Raw genomic sequence first — 17,130 nt, 5'->3', positions numbered from 1 at the left:
ACTTCTCTCCCCTCAGTCCCACGATGCAGGAAGCCTGTAGCCAGCAGGTCTCTCTGAAAATAAAAAACCTAACAATAAAGTCTTTAGAGAAACTCTGTAGAGCTCCCCTAGTGTGTGTCCAGTCACTCCTGGGCACAGAGTCTAACTGAGGTCTGGAGGAGGGGCATAGAGGGAGGAGCCAGTTCACACCCATTCAAAGTCTTATAGTGTGCCCATGTCTCCTGCGGATCCCGTCTATACCCCATGGTCCTTACGGAGTCCCCAGCATCCTCTAAGACGTAGGAGAAATCGTGGTTCGGCTCCTGCCGCACCAACAAAAAAACTGAATTGCCTGAGCCAGGAGGCGGGGATATAGGGACTGGCCCGTTGCATTCTGTGAGGCCGAAAGCTTTGATCGTTGGTGCCAATCCGCTGACACTACCTCATATCCCAGTGTTGATAACCTGTGGACCCTGCAGGAGAAATATAAAATTGCTGAATAATACAGTAAATAATAAGAATTTACTTACCGATAATTCTATTTCTCATAGTCCGTAGTGGATGCTGGGGACTCCGAAAGGACCATGGGGAATAGCGGCTCCGCAGGAGACTGGGCACAAAAGTAAAAGCTTTAAGACTACCTGGTGTGCACTGGCTCCTCCCCCTATGACCCTCCTCCAAGCCTCAGTTAGGATACTGTGCCCGGACGAGCGTACACAATAAGGAAGGATTTTGAATCCCGGGTAAGACTCATACCAGCCACACCAATCACACCGTACAACTTGTGATCTGAACCCAGTTAACAGCATGATAACAGAGGAGCCTCTGAAAAGATGGCTCACAACAATAATAACCCGATTTTTTGTAACAATAACTATGTACAAGTATTGCAGACAATCCGCACTTGGGATGGGCGCCCAGCATCCACTACGGACTATGAGAAATAGAATTATCGGTAAGTAAATTCTTATTTTCTCTGACGTCCTAGTGGATGCTGGGGACTCCGAAAGGACCATGGGGATAATACCAAAGCTCCCAAACGGGCGGGAGAGTGCGGATGACTCTGCAGCACCGAATGAGAGAACTCCAGGTCCTCCTCAGCCAGGGTATCAAATTTGTAGAATTTAGCAAACGTGTTTGCCCCTGACCAAGTAGCTGCTCGGCAAAGTTGTAAAGCCGAGACCCCTCGGGCAGCCGCCCAAGATGAGCCCACTTTCCGTGTGGAATGGGCTTTTACAGATTTTGGCTGTGGCAGGCCTGCCACAGAATGTGCAAGCTGAATTGTACTACAAATCCAACGAGCAATAGTCTGCTTAGAAGCAGGAGCACCCAGCTTGTTGGGTGCATACAGGATAAACAGCGAGTCAGATTTTCTGACTCCAGCCGTCCTGGAAACATATATTTTCAGGGCCCTGACTACGTCCAGCAACTTGGAATCCTCCAAGTCCCTAGTAGCCGCAGGCACCACAATAGGCTGGTTTAAGTGAAATGCTGAAACCACCTTAGGGAGAAATTGAGGACGAGTCCTCAATTCTGCCTTGTCCGTATGAAAAATTAGGTAAGGGCTTTTACAGGATAAAGCCGCCAATTCTGAGACACGCCTGGCTGAGGCCAGGGCTAACAGCATTACCACTTTCCATGTGAGATATTTTAAGTCCACAGTGGTTCAAACCAATGTGATTTTAGGAACCCCAAAACTACATTGAGATCCCAAGGTGCCACTGGAGGCACAAAAGGAGGCTGTATATGCAGTACCCCCTTGACAAACGTCTGGACTTCAGGAACTGAAGCTAGTTCTTTTTGGAAAAATATTGACGGGGCCGAAATTTGAACCTTAATGGACCCTAATTTTAGGCCCATAGACAGTCCTGTTTGCAGGAAATGCAGGAAACGACCCAGTTGAAATTCCTCTGTAGGGGCCTTCCTGGCCTCACACCACGCAACATATTTACGCCAAATACGGTGATAATGTTGCACAGTTACATCCTTCCTGGCTTTGATCAGGGTAGGGATGACTTCATCCGGAATGCCTTTTTCCTTCAGGATCCGGCGTTCAACCGCCATGCCGTCAAACGCAGCCGCGGTAAGTCTTGGAACAGACATGGTCCCTGCTGGAGCAGGTCCTTTCTTAGAGGTAGAGGCCACGGGTCTTCCGTGAGCATCTCTTGAAGTTCCGGGTACCAAGTCCTTCTTGGCCATCCGGAGCCACGAGTATAGTCCTTACTCCTCTCCTTCTTATGATTCTCAGTACCTTGGGTATGAGAGGCAGAGGAGGGAACACATACACTGACTGGTACACCCACGGTGTTACCAGAGCGTCCACAGCTATTGCCTGAGGGTCCCTTGACCTGGCGCAATATCTGTCCAGTTTTTTGTTGAGGTGGGACGCCATCATGTCCACCTTTGGTTTTTCCCAACGGTTCACAATCATGTGGAAGACTTCTGGGTGAAGTCCCCACTCCCCCGGGTGGAGATCGTGTCTGCTGAGGAAGTCTGCTTCCCAGTTGTCCACTCCCGGAATGAACACTGCTGACAGTGCTATCACATGATTTTCCGCCCAGCGAAGAATCCTTGCCACTTCCGTCATTGCCCTCCTGCTTCTTGTGCCGCCCTGTCTGTTTACGTGGGCGACTGCCGTGATGTTGTCCGACTGGATCAGCACCGGCTGACCCTGAAGCAGAGGCCTTGCCTGACTTAGGGCATTGTAAATGGCCCTCAGTTCCAGGATATTTATGTGAAGCGACGTTTCCATGCTTGACCACAAGCCCTGGAAATTTCTTCCCTGTGTGACTGCTCCCCAGCCTCTCAGGCTGGCATCCGTGGTCACCAGGACCCAGTCCTGAATGCCGAATCTGCGGCCCTCTAGAAGATGAGCACTCTGCAACCACCACAGGAGAGACACCCTTGTCCTTGGAGACAGGGTTATTCGCTGATGCATTTGAAGATGCGATCCGGACCATTTGTCCAGCAGATCCCACTGAAAAGTTCTTGCGTGGAATCTGCCGAATGGAATCGCTTCGTAAGAAGCCACCATTTTTCCCAGGACCCTTGTGCATTGATGCACTGACACTTGGCCTGGTTTTAGGAGGTTCCTGACTAGGTCGGATAACTCCTTGGCTTTCTCCTCCGGGAGAAACACCTTTTTCTGTACTGTGTCCAGAATCATCCCTAGGAACAGCAGACGTGTCGTCGGAATCAGCTGCGATTTTGGAATATTTAGAATCCATCCGTGCTGTCGTAGTACTACTTGAGATAGTGCTACTCCGACCTCTAACTGTTCTCTGGACCTTGCCCTTATCAGGAGATCGTCCAAGTAAGGGATAATTAAGACGCCTTTTCTTCGAAGAAGAATCATCATTTCGGCCATTACCTTGGTAAAGACCCGGGGTGCCGTGGACAATCCAAACGGCAGCGTCTGAAACTGATAGTGACAGTTCTGTACCACAAACCTGAGGTACCCTTGGTGAGAAGGGCAAATTGGGACATGGAGGTAAGCATCCTTGATGTCCAGAGACACCATATAGTCCCCTTCTTCCAGGTTCGCTATCACTGCTCTGAGTGATTCCATCTTGAATTTGAACCTTTGTATGTAAGTGTTCAAGGGTTTCAGATTTAAAATAGGTCTCACCGAGCCGTCCGGCTTCGGTACCACAAACAGCGTGGAATAATACCCCTTTCCCTGTTGTAGGAGGGGTACCTTGATTATCACCTGCTGGGAATACAGCTTGTGAATGGCTTCCAATACCGCCTCCCTGTCGGGGGGAGACGTCTCGAATTCCAATTTGTACCCCTGAGATACTACCTGCAGGATCCAGGGGTCCACTTGCGAGTGAGCCCACTGCGCGCTGAAATTCTTGAGACGGGCCCCCACCGTGCCTGAGTCCACTTGTAAGGCCCCAGCGTCATGCTGAGGACTTGGCAGAAGCGGGGGAGGGCTTCTGTTCCTGGGAAGAGGCTGTCTGCTGCAGTCTTTTTCCCCTTCCTCTGCCCCGGGGCAGATACGAGTGGCCTTTTGCCCGCTTGCCCTTATGGGGACGAAAGGACTGAGCCTGAAAAGACGGTGTCTTTTTCTGCTGAGAGGTGACCTGGGGTAAAAAGGTGGATTTCCCAGCCGTTGCCGTGGCCACCAGGTCCGATAGACCGACCCCAAATAACTCCTCCCCTTTATACGGCAATACTTCCATATGCCGTTTGGAATCCGCATCACCTGACCACTGTCGCGTCCATAACCCTCTTCTGGCAGAAATGGACAGCGCACTTACTCTTGATGCCAGAGTGCAAATATCCCTCTGTGCATCTCTCATATATAGAAATGCATCCTTTAAATGCTCTATAGTCAATAATATATTGTCCCTGTCCAGGGTATCAATATTTTCAGTCAGGGAATCCGACCAAGCCACCCCAGCACTGCACATCCAGGCTGAGGCGATTGCTGGTCGCAGTATAATACCAGTATGTGTGTATATACTTTTTAGGATATTTTCCAGCTTCCTATCAGCTGGTTCCTTGAGGGCGGCCGTATCAGGAGACGGTAACGCCACTTGTTTTAATAAGCGTGTGAGCGCCTTATCCACCCTAGGGGGTGTTTCCCAACGCGCCCTAACCTCTGGCGGGAAAGGGTATAATGCCAATAATTTTTTAGAAATTAGCAGTTTTTTATCGGGGGAAACCCACGCTTCATCACACACCTCATTTAATTCATCTGATTCAGGAAAAACTACGGGTAGTTTTTTCACACCCCACATAATACCCTTTTTTGTGGTACTTGTAGTATCAGAAATGTTCAAAACCTCCTTCATTGCCGTGATCATGTAACGTGTGGCCCTACTGGAAAATACGTTTGTTTCCTCACCGTCGACACTGGAGTCAGTGTCCGTGTCTGGGTCTGTGTCGACCACCTGAGGTAACGGGCGCTTTAGAGCCCCTGACGGTGTTTGAGACGCCTGTACAGGTATTAACTGATTTGCCGGCTGTCTCATGTCGTCAACAGTCTTTTGTAAAGTGCTGACACTATCACGTAATTCCTTCCATAAGACCATCCAGTCAGGTGTCGACTCCCTAGGGGGTGACATCACTAATACAGGCAATTGCTCCGCCTCCATACCATTTTCCTCCTCATACATGTCGACACAACGTACCGACACACAGCACACACACAGGGAATGCTCTGATAGAGGACAGGACCCCACTAGCCCTTTGGGGAGACAGAGGGAGAGTTTGCCAGCACACACCAGAGCGCCATATATATACAGGGATAACCTTATATAAGTGTTTTTCCCTTATATAGCTGCTGTATAGATTTATCTGCCAATTTAGTGCCCCCCCTCTCTTGTTTTACCCTGTTTCTGTAGTGCAGGACTGCAGGGGAGAGTCAGGGAGCTTCCCTCCAACGGAGCTGTGAGGAAAAATGGCGCCAGTGTGCTGAGGAGATAGGCTCCGCCCCTTCTCGGCGGCCGTTCTCCCGCTTTTTTATGGAAAAACAGGCATGAGTTAAATGCATCCATATAGCCCAGGAGCTATATGTGATGCATTTTTTGCCCCCTAAGGTGTTTATATTGCGTCTCAGGGCGCCCCCACCCAGCGCCCTGCACCCTCAGTGACCGGAGTGTGAAGTGTGCTGAGAGCAATGGCGCACAGCTGCGGTGCTGTGCGCTACCTTATTGAAGACAGGACGTCTTCTGCCGCCGATTTTTCCGGACCTCTTCTGCTCTTCTGGCTCTGTAAGGGGGACGGCGGCGCGGCTCTGGGACCCATCCATGGCTGGGCCTGTGATCGTCCCTCTGGAGCTAATGTCCAGTAGCCTAAGAAGCCCAATCCACTCTGCACGCAGGTGAGTTCGCTTCTTCTCCCCTTAGTCCCTCGATGCAGTGAGCCTGTTGCCAGCAGGTCTCACTGAAAATAAAAAACCTAAAACTAAACTTTTTTCTAAGCAGCTCAGGAGAGCCACCTAGACTGCACCCTTCTCGTTCGGGCACAAAAATCTAACTGAGGCTTGGAGGAGGGTCATAGGGGGAGGAGCCAGTGCACACCAGGTAGTCTTAAAGCTTTTTGTGCTTTCGGAGTCCCCAGCATCCACTAGGACGTCAGAGAAAAAATGGTCTATAATTAACCTCTGCGTTGTGTCCCTACCCAGCAAGGAGTACAATCTGTATCCTAATCACAAACGTCCCAGGAGCCCATTTCTATGTGAAAAGGTGCCAGGACTCAATAAGCTACAGGTTTATATAAGATTTATAGTAACTTATCCACACTCTAGATAAGTCTGCAGATCCTTTTTTTTGTAAATTCACTTATTTCCCCGATTTCTCCCTGTTTCTGGAACTAGGGCTAAGTATGAAAAATTAGGCTAAAAATGGTGGCAGTACTGCGTAACTCTGAGTACCAACACAAAGCACTGCATATAAGTGCCTGTGTCTGCTGACTGTGGATGAGCACCATTTCTTTTCAGTTATGAAACCATTATCAGCACACAAAGAAAGAAAAAGATAATTATATTGAGCTGGCCCGTGAATGTGGTAATGCCAACACAGAGACTATTTCAGAGATGTAGGCAAACCCGATGGATTACGTACACCACTGATCTGTTTCTGCGACAATGGGCGCAGTACCCCCTAAGCCGCAGCATGACTGACATGCTGCAAGCCTTTGGGGGTGTCATCAGCCAGCGTTTCAGAAATTGGGGGGGTGTCGGCCTGGTTTTCTGGGTGTGCCAAAGGGCCCTGCACTGGCACCAGCGGCATGAAAACCCCAACAATTCTGAGTTACTAAGATTGCCTATGTTCACGCATAATATTGCACAGCTGCTGCGTACAAAGTCACAGCAGCTTTGCAATAGCGTCCATCTCTGAATCAGCCCATAGTTGGATTTATGAGATGATAATCTCATTTAAAATTATGCACTGCATTTACAGAACACATTACCATCGCTTTTATTGATTACATAAGCATAGACAGGCGGATAAGTCAATATAACAGGTATTTAGAAATGTGTACAATGACAAGAACACAGTCTAGGTTCAGAGTATGGGGGTTATTATTGGATGCAGATCTTGTTTCCCGCAGCAAGATCTGCATCCATCTACTCACATGCTGGGGGCCGCCCAGCACAGGACTAGGCCGCCCAGCATGTGTGTGGTGCCACACCGCAATGCGGTTGTAATTTAATTGCTAACGCATCGATTACAGGTTGACCCCTGCCTGCGCTGGCAGATGGTCCAGTGTCATTTTTCTCTCCGAGCGGCTGCGTGTGCCGCCACAAAAAAACGGGCCGGACACACCTGCGCTGTCCGGATCCCGGCCACTAAACACTGCATCGTCGGCCCCCAACAGCTGCCGCTGTCAATCACCTTGCAGCCGCATCCTTCCGAGATGTGGCCGCATAGTGAAGGGTTGCACACACCCACTATAGATGTTGCGCGTGCGCATACCGCCTAGATGCATTCGCTTCGTGCAAACGTGCGGCTCCATCCAGGTCTGAATAGACCCCAACATTATTATATTGTTAGCGGAGTCACAGGGATCACTATCTGCACTGTCAGAATTCTCATATCTAAGGGTATTTACTAAACAGTACTACAAGTAAAATTAGTACATTGTATAAATAACACTTTTTGTTTCTGTATAATTGAAGAGGTGAGTGGATGCAGGTTGTTATGTTACGTTTAGAAGAAACTGAGATATTTAGAGTTAAAGATAGATGATTAGAACTTAAGAATTGGACATACTACTTTTATCCACAAAATATATCAGATAATAGACTAGACTACCAACATTTAAAATAACATAGTTACTATGATCCCTAGGTCATATCTTCATCCATAAAATTTTTTTTTTTTTTTTTTAATTGTTACATAGCACTTTCATCCGCTCGCCTCTTCAATGACTTCTAAAACATTAGTGTAACATGCAGTCACCAATTCAAAATGTTATTATATTGTATTTACATGCTATCTCCTACATAAAGAACATATTTAGAAACAGATGAAAGGAGCCATCATTTTTTTTTTTAAGAATCTGTTTGTCCTTAAGATATTTTAGAATAAAATAAATAAAACACGTAGCTGACAGAATACTTACTTTTTGGATGAAATTATTGGTAAATTCATTTTACAACCTGAAAAAAATAAACAAATCAATAAAAATATGTTTGTTTAGTCCTTTAATATCTAACACCAAAACATCCACTGTGGAAATGGGGGACATCATTTGTGAAAAACATTGTATGGAGATTCCTAACAAAAGTAGCGCTGCAATTAATGTCAGAAAGAACCATTGGTGGATTCTACGTATGGGCTGTACGACTGCAGCGCCCCCAGTAAAATCCGCCACCTCAGCTAAGTGAGCCAGTTGCATTTCGTGATTGCACTGGCTTCACTGTGACTGGAAGTGACTTCCTATTGGAAGTCCTACCTGCCAGTAACCCACAGGACAGGCAGTCCCACTGGGAGGTGCTTCCTCCCTGCGGGACTGCCAAACCGGGCTGCGATTGGCAGGGAGCCGGCTGCCACTCCCTGCCTAGCCGGCCTCTATGGACTGCAGCTGATGCAGTCCATAGTAGCCGGGGTTTGCGCATGCACCAGGTCCTGGCGCCTTTCAGCTCTATTGCGCAGGACCCAGGAGTCGGACTGTCCTCACCCGGCATAGCGGCAGCACCCCTATCTAAAAAAAGGTAGGAGCCGCAGCTGGAAAGAACTGCATACTACAGTGCTGCCCTACCTCAGTCCTCAAGGCACACTAACAGTCCAGGTTTTTGTGATATCAATGCTTGAGCACACCCGCGCCATCTAGTGGCCACCGATGCACAAACACTTGAATTGCCCTCATAGAGGAGAGAAGCAGCATTAGACTTTTATTATATAGGATAAGGAGCCATGCTTGGAGTTTGGAATTGGGACGAGAAAGAAAAAAAAAGAAAAAAAAAAAAAGAAGAAGAAGAGGGGCATCTAAAGTCCTGTGGGGAAGTTTTATAGGGTCCGAGTTTGCGGAGGTCCAGTATTTTCAGGCAAGATTGCCCGCATATTTAAAGTGGCAATCATTTACCAGGCAAAACCAACTTTGCTTTGCCATATAAATGATTGCTGCTTTAAAAATATGGGAAATCTCAGCTGAAATCCCGGACCTCCGCAAACTTTACATTATTACATTTTCCCACTGGTTTTAGCACTCAAACCATGGACTTTGCCTATATTTCTGCTCGCCACCTCAGGAGAGTGCGAGCACAAATTTGGGCACCTGATCGGAGCAACAATGGAATTGCGCCATAGGGTGCCCATTTGTTAAAACCATGATACAATTCCCCCATTGTATCCTGCACTGTACATACACTACTGTAGGGTAATCGGTGGCTTTCCCTCCCATTCCCCAGTGAAATACAAGGCTCAAAACTCATAAAAGAGCCCAACCAATAAATACTGTCCAGATGCTGCTAAATGATAAACAGAACTTAATTAAAACAGACAGTATTTGATGAAAAACCAGAAACATTGACTCTAATGAAAGGTGATGTCTCTAAAGTGGTTGGAGGCTAGACTGTGTTGTGACATTTGCATAGTGCACCCTGTCCTACCAGTCTCCAGGACATGTCCTGGGAGAAAGCGGACACCATGAAGTAAGTTTCAGAGACCTTCTGGATGCACTTGTGCCAAACTAATGCATTATCATGTTGCCGATTATATTCACTAATAATCTTGAACAGAGCCACCTTACCTTTCCACCGGACCCTCAGTTCATTCTGTGCAATGCTATACTCTGGTCTGCTTCTTGACAAAATTCCTTTCCCAAAATATCCCTAAAGACAATGGAAGGAAGTTCAAACTCTGAGGCTATCACTTATTTATCCACTCTGGTGCCACTTTCATAGCGTCAAATGGCATATGTCTGATTTATTAGGTGGCTTCAACTCTACACTGTCATGGGGCTCAGATGACAACAGCAGGTTCGGACTGGCCCACAGGGGTACAGCGTAAACCCCTCAGTGGGCCCCACCTCCTCCTCTAGGGATCAGGTTCAAGAGTGTGCACTTGACTTGTACATATGTTGCATTACCCTGCACAGGACTATGGTGTATTTTCTACAGTGCATTAATCTGGTAAATTATCATGGAAGGAATATATTTATAAAGGGGCCAAGACCATACACTCTCAAATGGGTAGCCAAGCCTCTGTGTTGGCTGGCCACACCCCTAAGCATTGGCTCCTACCATTGAATTCCCCCGGTGTGCCCTTCATTTCCCAGTCCGACACTGGATAACAACAATTGGGGACTATACCTCTATCTGGAGGAACAGTCTAATGGAGTAACTCCATTTTGGATGGTGTTCTTCTCTGACAGATATGCGTCTCATAACTGGTCTAAATGGTAATGATTGCTTAAAGGAATAAGCCAAAAGACAAATGTTGGATAAGTTGTGGCTTCATGCTTCAGATATCAATGACTAATCCTTTAAAATACACCAGGTAATTCCTGTATGGTTTTTCTCACATAATAGAAATTATTTAGTAATTTACTAAATTGCAAAATTTTAACTACATGCAACCAGACGCTTTAATTTACTAAGTGGACAGACAAAAGCTAACTGTGCTGGTTGCAGTAGAACCCACAATTCTGGTATTACGGGAAAATAATTCAGTGTAATACAGCCTCACTTTCTAGTAATTCTACCATTTCTAAACAAAGGGCCTAATCCATAGATGAACGCAAAACCAATGTCCGGACCCTTTTCTGGGCGTGCCAAGTCCAGTGGTTACGTCCTTGGATGCAAGTTCACTGGCCACAGCAGCATGAAAGCACCAGCAGTCCTGATGATGGATGTTCTCGCAGATGATCCGATGCTGCGTCTTCAGACGCAGCAGAGGGTCATAGAAGCTGGCAGAAGGTGCTAGGGTCATAGAAGCTGGCAGAAGGTGCTATTTACAAAGATGCAGCAGCTGTGCAATAGCTTACATATCTAAATCAGGCCCAATGTTCTTTTATGTTATGATCAGCTTTATATGGACAGAAAAAAGCCTCTGTTGAATTTACTGTAGCGTAAGCAGCTAATGTCTTTGTGGAAACATACATATATCAAAGCTCTAAGTGTATCACCTTTCCATAGAGAAGCTCTATATCCTCCAGACGTCTCACAATGACATAATTATTAATAATCTCTGCCTGGCAGATCCTGAAATCCTTCATGTGACAATCATGAGACAAGGGGATGGGAAAGGGCGATTCATAGGTCTCGTAGACCTTTCTTTTCCTCCTCGGGGCGTGGAACGTGGCCTGCGACATGGTCTTCTTACTGCTGAGATGAGAAAAACTGGTTTAGAATTAGGTTTATACATTATAAAATATACAGAGGTAAATCAGTAATTACTACACATTATAGGTTGATGATCAATCACGTCATCTCATTTCCACGTTGGGTTACTGTAAGTGGGGCTCTCATTTATTCCTGCCACGCCTTAAACAAAACTACTAGCAGCTTATCTACTGTATTAGTAAGGGGGACTCTTGAACAAATTACAAGAAGTTAACAGCAAGAAAAATATTTGAGATTTCTTCCTCTACAAGACGATTTTCTTTTCCTATTACTATAGATCACTGCAAAGACCCATTTAAAAATATCTTGCACTCAGCAACTAGATAACAGAGTTACTTTGCAATACAGTTACCCTTGCCCTCAAGGCCCATAGAACGTACAGTAGAGGCCTGTCCTATGAGACAGATGTAACTGTCGGAGTATTCACAAAGGGGTGAGCCTAGGCTGGACAAGCAGGGAGGTCCCCTGTCACTGTCTCATCAAATTAGTACCAATCACACTTGTCAAATTGACCCACTGTCTCCCACATTCTCCTGCTGTAGCTATTCTCAGGATTTCACCAGGATTGACTTTAGTTACTAATACTTAAGGAGAGGGGTTAGCATCAATTACTTAATCTAGCCATGTTACTGAACTAGGAATTATACAGAGTAATGCATCCCATTCCCAATAGATGTGGTGCTATGTCAGGCAGACGCATTCTCCAGATGGCTTACCTGTAGACTAAAAATCAGCAACGGAGGCAGTAGGCTGTATTCTGTGGGAGTTGATGGAAGGTAGTGTTCACTTTAGGAGTGAAAAGAGGCAGGGCGCCGGACTCTGGGGGCACGCGTCCGAAATGGGGGCGCGGCCACGCAAATTAGGGGGCGTGGCCATGCCGCCGTCATTTTAGGGGGCGGTGCGGCCCACAGACGCTACTATAGAGAGCGTCTGTGGCCGGCGACGTCACTGTTGGGGGCGTGCCCAGCACCTCCGTCGGTGCTGGGCTTCCCCCAGCCCTCTCCCATTGCGTGAATGGATGCCGCGCGCATGCGCACGGCATCTATACACGCCGGGAGGGCAGGGAGCGGGCAGCTGTTCTAGCAGGGCGCCGCAAAAGGGGCAGAGCGGGTTTTGCCTGTTAAAAAACGGGCAGGGCGCGGCGCCCTGCTAAAACAGCCTAGAGTGAACACTAGAAGGGTCTCACCTGCTCTGCGTCTATGAGGAACTAAAGCTCAAACACAATACAGTAAAACAGGAAAACAGTACTAAGGAGCTCAAACACAACACATTCTGCCATAACAGAGCCTAATTCCTTATATTAGTTACATAGAAACATAGGGGTAAATTTACTAACATTCGTATTTTCCCGTTTCAGGTCAAAGTTCAATCACGAATGACATCGAAAGTGTAAAACTACAACTTTTTGAATTTATTACGCCTAATTTACTAAGCTGTCGTATTCGGGTTTTTCTTTTGTTCCGATGACGATGTCATTCGTGTTTTTTTTTTTTTTTTTTTAACGGCAGTGATTAGCAAAACACTGCCGACTTTTTAAAAATGAATCTCGGCCGGATCTGTGTGATCCGTGCTGGGGTTAATTTTTTTTTTTTTTTTTTTAATTAAACAGTGTAAAATAAAAAAAAAAAATTGCGTGGGGTCCCCCCTCCTAAGCATAACCAGCCTCGGGCTCTTTGAGCCGATCCTGGTTGCAGAAATATGGGGGGAAAAATGACAGGGGTTCCCCCATATTTAAGCAACCAGCATCGGGCTCTGCGCCTGGTCCTGGTTCCAAAAATACGGGGGACAAAAAGAGTAGGGGTCCCCCGTATTTTTAAAACCAGCACCGGGCTCCACTAGCTGGACAGATAATGCCACAGCCGGGGGTCACTTTTATATAGTGCCCTGCGGCCGTGGCATCAAAAATCCAACTAGTCACCCCTGGCCGGGGTACCCTGGGGGAGTGGGGACCCCTTCAATCAAGGTGTCCCCCCCCCCCCAGCCACCCAAGGGCCAGGGGTGAAGCCCGAGGCTGTCCCCCCCCATCCAATGGGCTGCGGATGGGGGGGCTGATAGCCTTTTGTGATAATGAAAAGATATTGTTTTTAGTAGCAGTACTACAAGGCCCAGCAAGCCTCCCCCGCATGCTGGTACTTGGAGAACCACAAGTACAAGCATGCGGCGGAAAAACGGGCCCGCTGGTACCTGTAGTACTATTACTAAAAAAATACCCAAAAAAAGACAAGACACACACACAGTGAAAGTAAAGATTTATTACATACATGCACACAAACATACATACATACTTACCTTATGTTCACACGCAGGTCGGTCCTCTTCTCCAGTAGAATCCAAGGGGTACCTGTTGAATAAATTCTACTCACCAGATCCAGGGTCCCAGGGTCCTCGGGGCAACCATTTGTAATCCAGGTACTTGAAAAAAATAACAAAACGGATACCCGAGCCACGAACTGAAAGGGGCCCCATGTTTTCACATGGGACTCCTTTCCCCGAATGCCAGAAACCCACTCTGACTTCTGTCTAAGTGGGTTTCTTCAGCCAATCAGGGAGCGCCACGTTGTAGCACTCTCCTGATCGGCTGTGTGCTCCTGTACTGAGTGACAGGCGGCACACGGCAGTGTTACAATGTAGCGCCTATGCGCTCCATTGTAACCAATGGTGGGAACTTTCTGCCCTGCGGTTGACCTAAAGTGACGTCACCGCTGAGCAGAAAGTTCCCACCATTGGTTACAATGGAGCGCATAGGCGCTACAATGTAACACTGCCGTGTGCCGCCTGTCACTCAGTACAGGAGCACACAGCCGATCAGGAGAGTGCTACAACGTGGCGCTCCCTGATTGGCTGAAGAAACCCACTTAGACAGAAGTCAGAGTGGGTTTCTGGCATTCGGGGAAAGGAGTCCCATGTGAAAACATGGGGCCCCTTTCAGTTCGTGGCTCGGGTATCCGTTTTGTTATTTTTTTCAAGTACCTGGATTACAAATGGTTGCCCCGAGGACCCTGGGACCCTGGATCTGGTGAGTAGAATTTATTCAACAGGTACCCCTTGGATTCTACTGGAGAAGAGGACCGACCTGCGTGTGAACATAAGGTAAGTATGTATGTATGTTTGTGTGCATGTATGTAATAAATCTTTACTTTCACGGTGTGTGTGTCTTGTCTTTTTTTGGGTATTTTTTTAGTAATAGTACTACAGGTACCAGCGGGCCCGTTTTTCCGCCGCATGCTGGTACTTGTGGTTCTCCAAGTACCAGCATGCGGGGGAGGCTTGCTGGGCCTTGTAGAACTGCTACTAAAAACAATATCTTTTCATTATCACAAAAGGCTATCAGCCCCCCCATCCGCAGCCCATTGGATGGGGGGGGGACAGCCTCGGGCTTCACCCCTGGCCCTTGGGTGGCTGGGGGGGGGGGGGGACACACCTTGATTGAAGGGGTCCCCACTCCCCCAGGGTACCCCGGCCAGGGGTGACTAGTTGGATTTTTGATGCCACGGCCGCAGGGCACTATATAAAAGTGACCCCCGGCTGTGGCATTATCTGTCCAGCTAGTGGAGCCCGGTGCTGGTTTTAAAAATACGGGGGACCCCTACTCTTTTTGTCCCCCGTATTTTTGGAACCAGGACCAGGCGCAGAGCCCGATGCTGGTTGCTTAAATATGGGGGAACCCCTGTCAATTTTTTTCCCATATTTCTGCAACCAGGATCGGCTCAAAGAGCCCGAGGCTGGTTATGCTTAGGAGGGGGGACCCCACGCAATTTTTTTTGAGAAAATAATCACTTTCCCACCCCTTCCCACTGATATACATGCACGGATCTCATGGATCCGTGCATGCCTATCCAATCACGAATAAAAAAAGCAGGTCTGTTTTTTTTAAGCACTTTTTTACGAGTTGTAATTTTTCACGGCAGTGTTTTGTTTTTTTTTCTTTGCACTTCTTAGTAAATGACCGAGATTCATACTTAAACAGCCGCATTTTGACCGATGGTGTATTCATTCGTGATTTTTTTCCTAGGACTTCCAAATATTACGAATGCCCTCATCACTGCCGTGATTTGAGTTTAGTAAATTACCGAGATGACACTTTGATGAAAAAACGGCATCTCGGTCAAAATCGGGACCTTAGTAAATTTACCCCATAGAATTTGATGGCAAATAAGAACCACTCAACCATCTAGTCTGCCCCTTTTTACCTTTTGGTAGCCCTATTTGATCCTTATTTCTTTGTATGGATATTCTTATGTCCCTCCCAAGCATGTTTAAATTGCTCTACTGTCATTGCTTCTACCCCCTCTGATGGAAGGCTATTCCACTCATCCACTACCTTGTAAAGTAATTTTTCAACAAGTTATTGGGCTAGTACTATGCAATTTTATGTTCAAGTGCATATGTGGCATCATTTAGAAATAAGTGAGATATGCAATGCAAAATAGATGTTTGATTGGGGTGTGCAGTGTAATATAGATGTATGACTGGGGTGTGCTGTGTAATACAGATGTGTGACAGGGGTGTGCGGTGTAATACAGATGTGTGACAGGGGTGTGCGGTGTAATACAGATGTGTGACAGGGGTGTGCGGTGTAATACAGATGTATGACTGGGGTGTGCGGTGTAATACAGATGTATGACAGGGGTGTGACTGTGCGGTGTAATACAGATGTATGACAGGGGTGTACAGTGTAATACAGATGTATGACAGGGGTGTGCAGTGTAATACTGATGTGTGACTAGGGGTGTGCGGTGTAATACAGATGTATGACAGGGGTGTGACTGTGCGGTGTAATACAGATGTATGACAGGGATGTGCGGTGTAATACAGATGTATGACTGGGGTGTGCAGTGTAATACCGATGTGTGACTAGGGGTGTGTGCGGTGTAATACAGGTGTGTGGCTGGGGTGTGTGCGGTGTAATACAGGTGTGTGACTGGGGTGTGTGCGGTGTAATACAGATATATAACTGGAGTGTGCTAATTTAATACAGATGTATTACTGGGGCGTGCTATTAAATACAGATGTATAACTGGGGTGTGCGGTGTAATACAGATTTATGAGTGTTGTGTGAGGTGTCATACAGGTGTTTAAGTGGGGTTAGCCGTGTAATACAGATGTGTGACTGGGGACTGCGGTGTAATACAGATGTAATACAGAGAGACCCAGAAATCCAGTGAACAGCAATTAGGATTATACTAATAAAGTCACTCAGAGTTCAGAAAAGTCCTTACCAGCAGCTCTGTATCTCTTCCAGTCCTGGGCAGCAATGACAGCTGTAGCTGGGCACACAAAGCGGCTGATCACCCCTCCAGTGAATCTAGCTGTGTATTCTTCTCACACCACAGTCTTTGGTAGATGAGAAACTTCCTGACTCCCACAATTCCCCCTTGCTGGTGCTTTCTATTTCCTCCTTTCTGATTGGTAGATCGTGTTGCCAGTCTTTCCAGAGGGGAAGGAGGAGGGCTTTTCTAAAAGGAACACACTACCTTGCTATCTGCTTCTATAAGGTTTCCTGTGTGACGATGCTGAAGTTCGCTTCTTATTCGGCCAGCTTCTTATTCACTTCTTATTCGAGCTCCAGATTCTTATTACGAAAATTTAGTTTTGCAAGAGTTAACGAGTCTTGGGCCACAAATTCCTGTGTGTGACTTCTGCAGATTGTTTTCAATTTAAGAACACAGAACTTGTGCCATAGGGTTAATGCTTTCCTTTCTAACATGAAGGCAAAGCTTAGACATCCCTTTCCCTTCCCTTGCTGGGGTGTGTGGTGTAATACAGATGTATGAGGGGTGTGGTTCATAGCATTGACCACACTTCGGTCGACAGTGACTAGGTCGACACCCAAAAAAGGGACGACACAAGCA

General features: G+C 47.0%; 1 protein-coding gene across 2 annotated transcripts in view; it reads right to left on the bottom strand.

Moving 5' to 3' along the window:
• Nucleotides 1-16,770, bottom strand: part of TSEN2 (tRNA splicing endonuclease subunit 2) — a 56,596-nt gene extending 39,826 nt beyond the window's left edge. The window contains exons 1-4 of one of the 2 annotated variants that reach the window (XM_063940779.1): nucleotides 16,498-16,770; nucleotides 11,062-11,257; nucleotides 9,685-9,766; nucleotides 8,056-8,092 (exon numbers count right to left, since the gene is read on the bottom strand). In XM_063940779.1, coding sequence (XP_063796849.1) covers nucleotides 8,056-8,092; nucleotides 9,685-9,766; nucleotides 11,062-11,247 — 305 coding nt within the window. In that variant the 5' untranslated portion in view covers nucleotides 11,248-11,257; nucleotides 16,498-16,770. Of the gene's footprint in view, nucleotides 1-8,055; nucleotides 8,093-9,684; nucleotides 9,767-11,061; nucleotides 11,261-16,497 lie in introns of both variants that reach the window. The other variant, XM_063940778.1, reaches the window with a different exon arrangement.
• Between the last annotated feature and the right edge of the window lie 360 nt (nucleotides 16,771-17,130).

The sequence above is a fragment of the Pseudophryne corroboree genome, chromosome 9, assembly GCF_028390025.1.
Source record: "Pseudophryne corroboree isolate aPseCor3 chromosome 9, aPseCor3.hap2, whole genome shotgun sequence".
NCBI classification, from domain to species: domain Eukaryota; kingdom Metazoa; phylum Chordata; class Amphibia; order Anura; family Myobatrachidae; genus Pseudophryne; species Pseudophryne corroboree.
The sequence above is the reverse complement of the archived record's forward strand: the minus strand, read 5'-3'. Positions and strand labels throughout refer to the sequence as shown.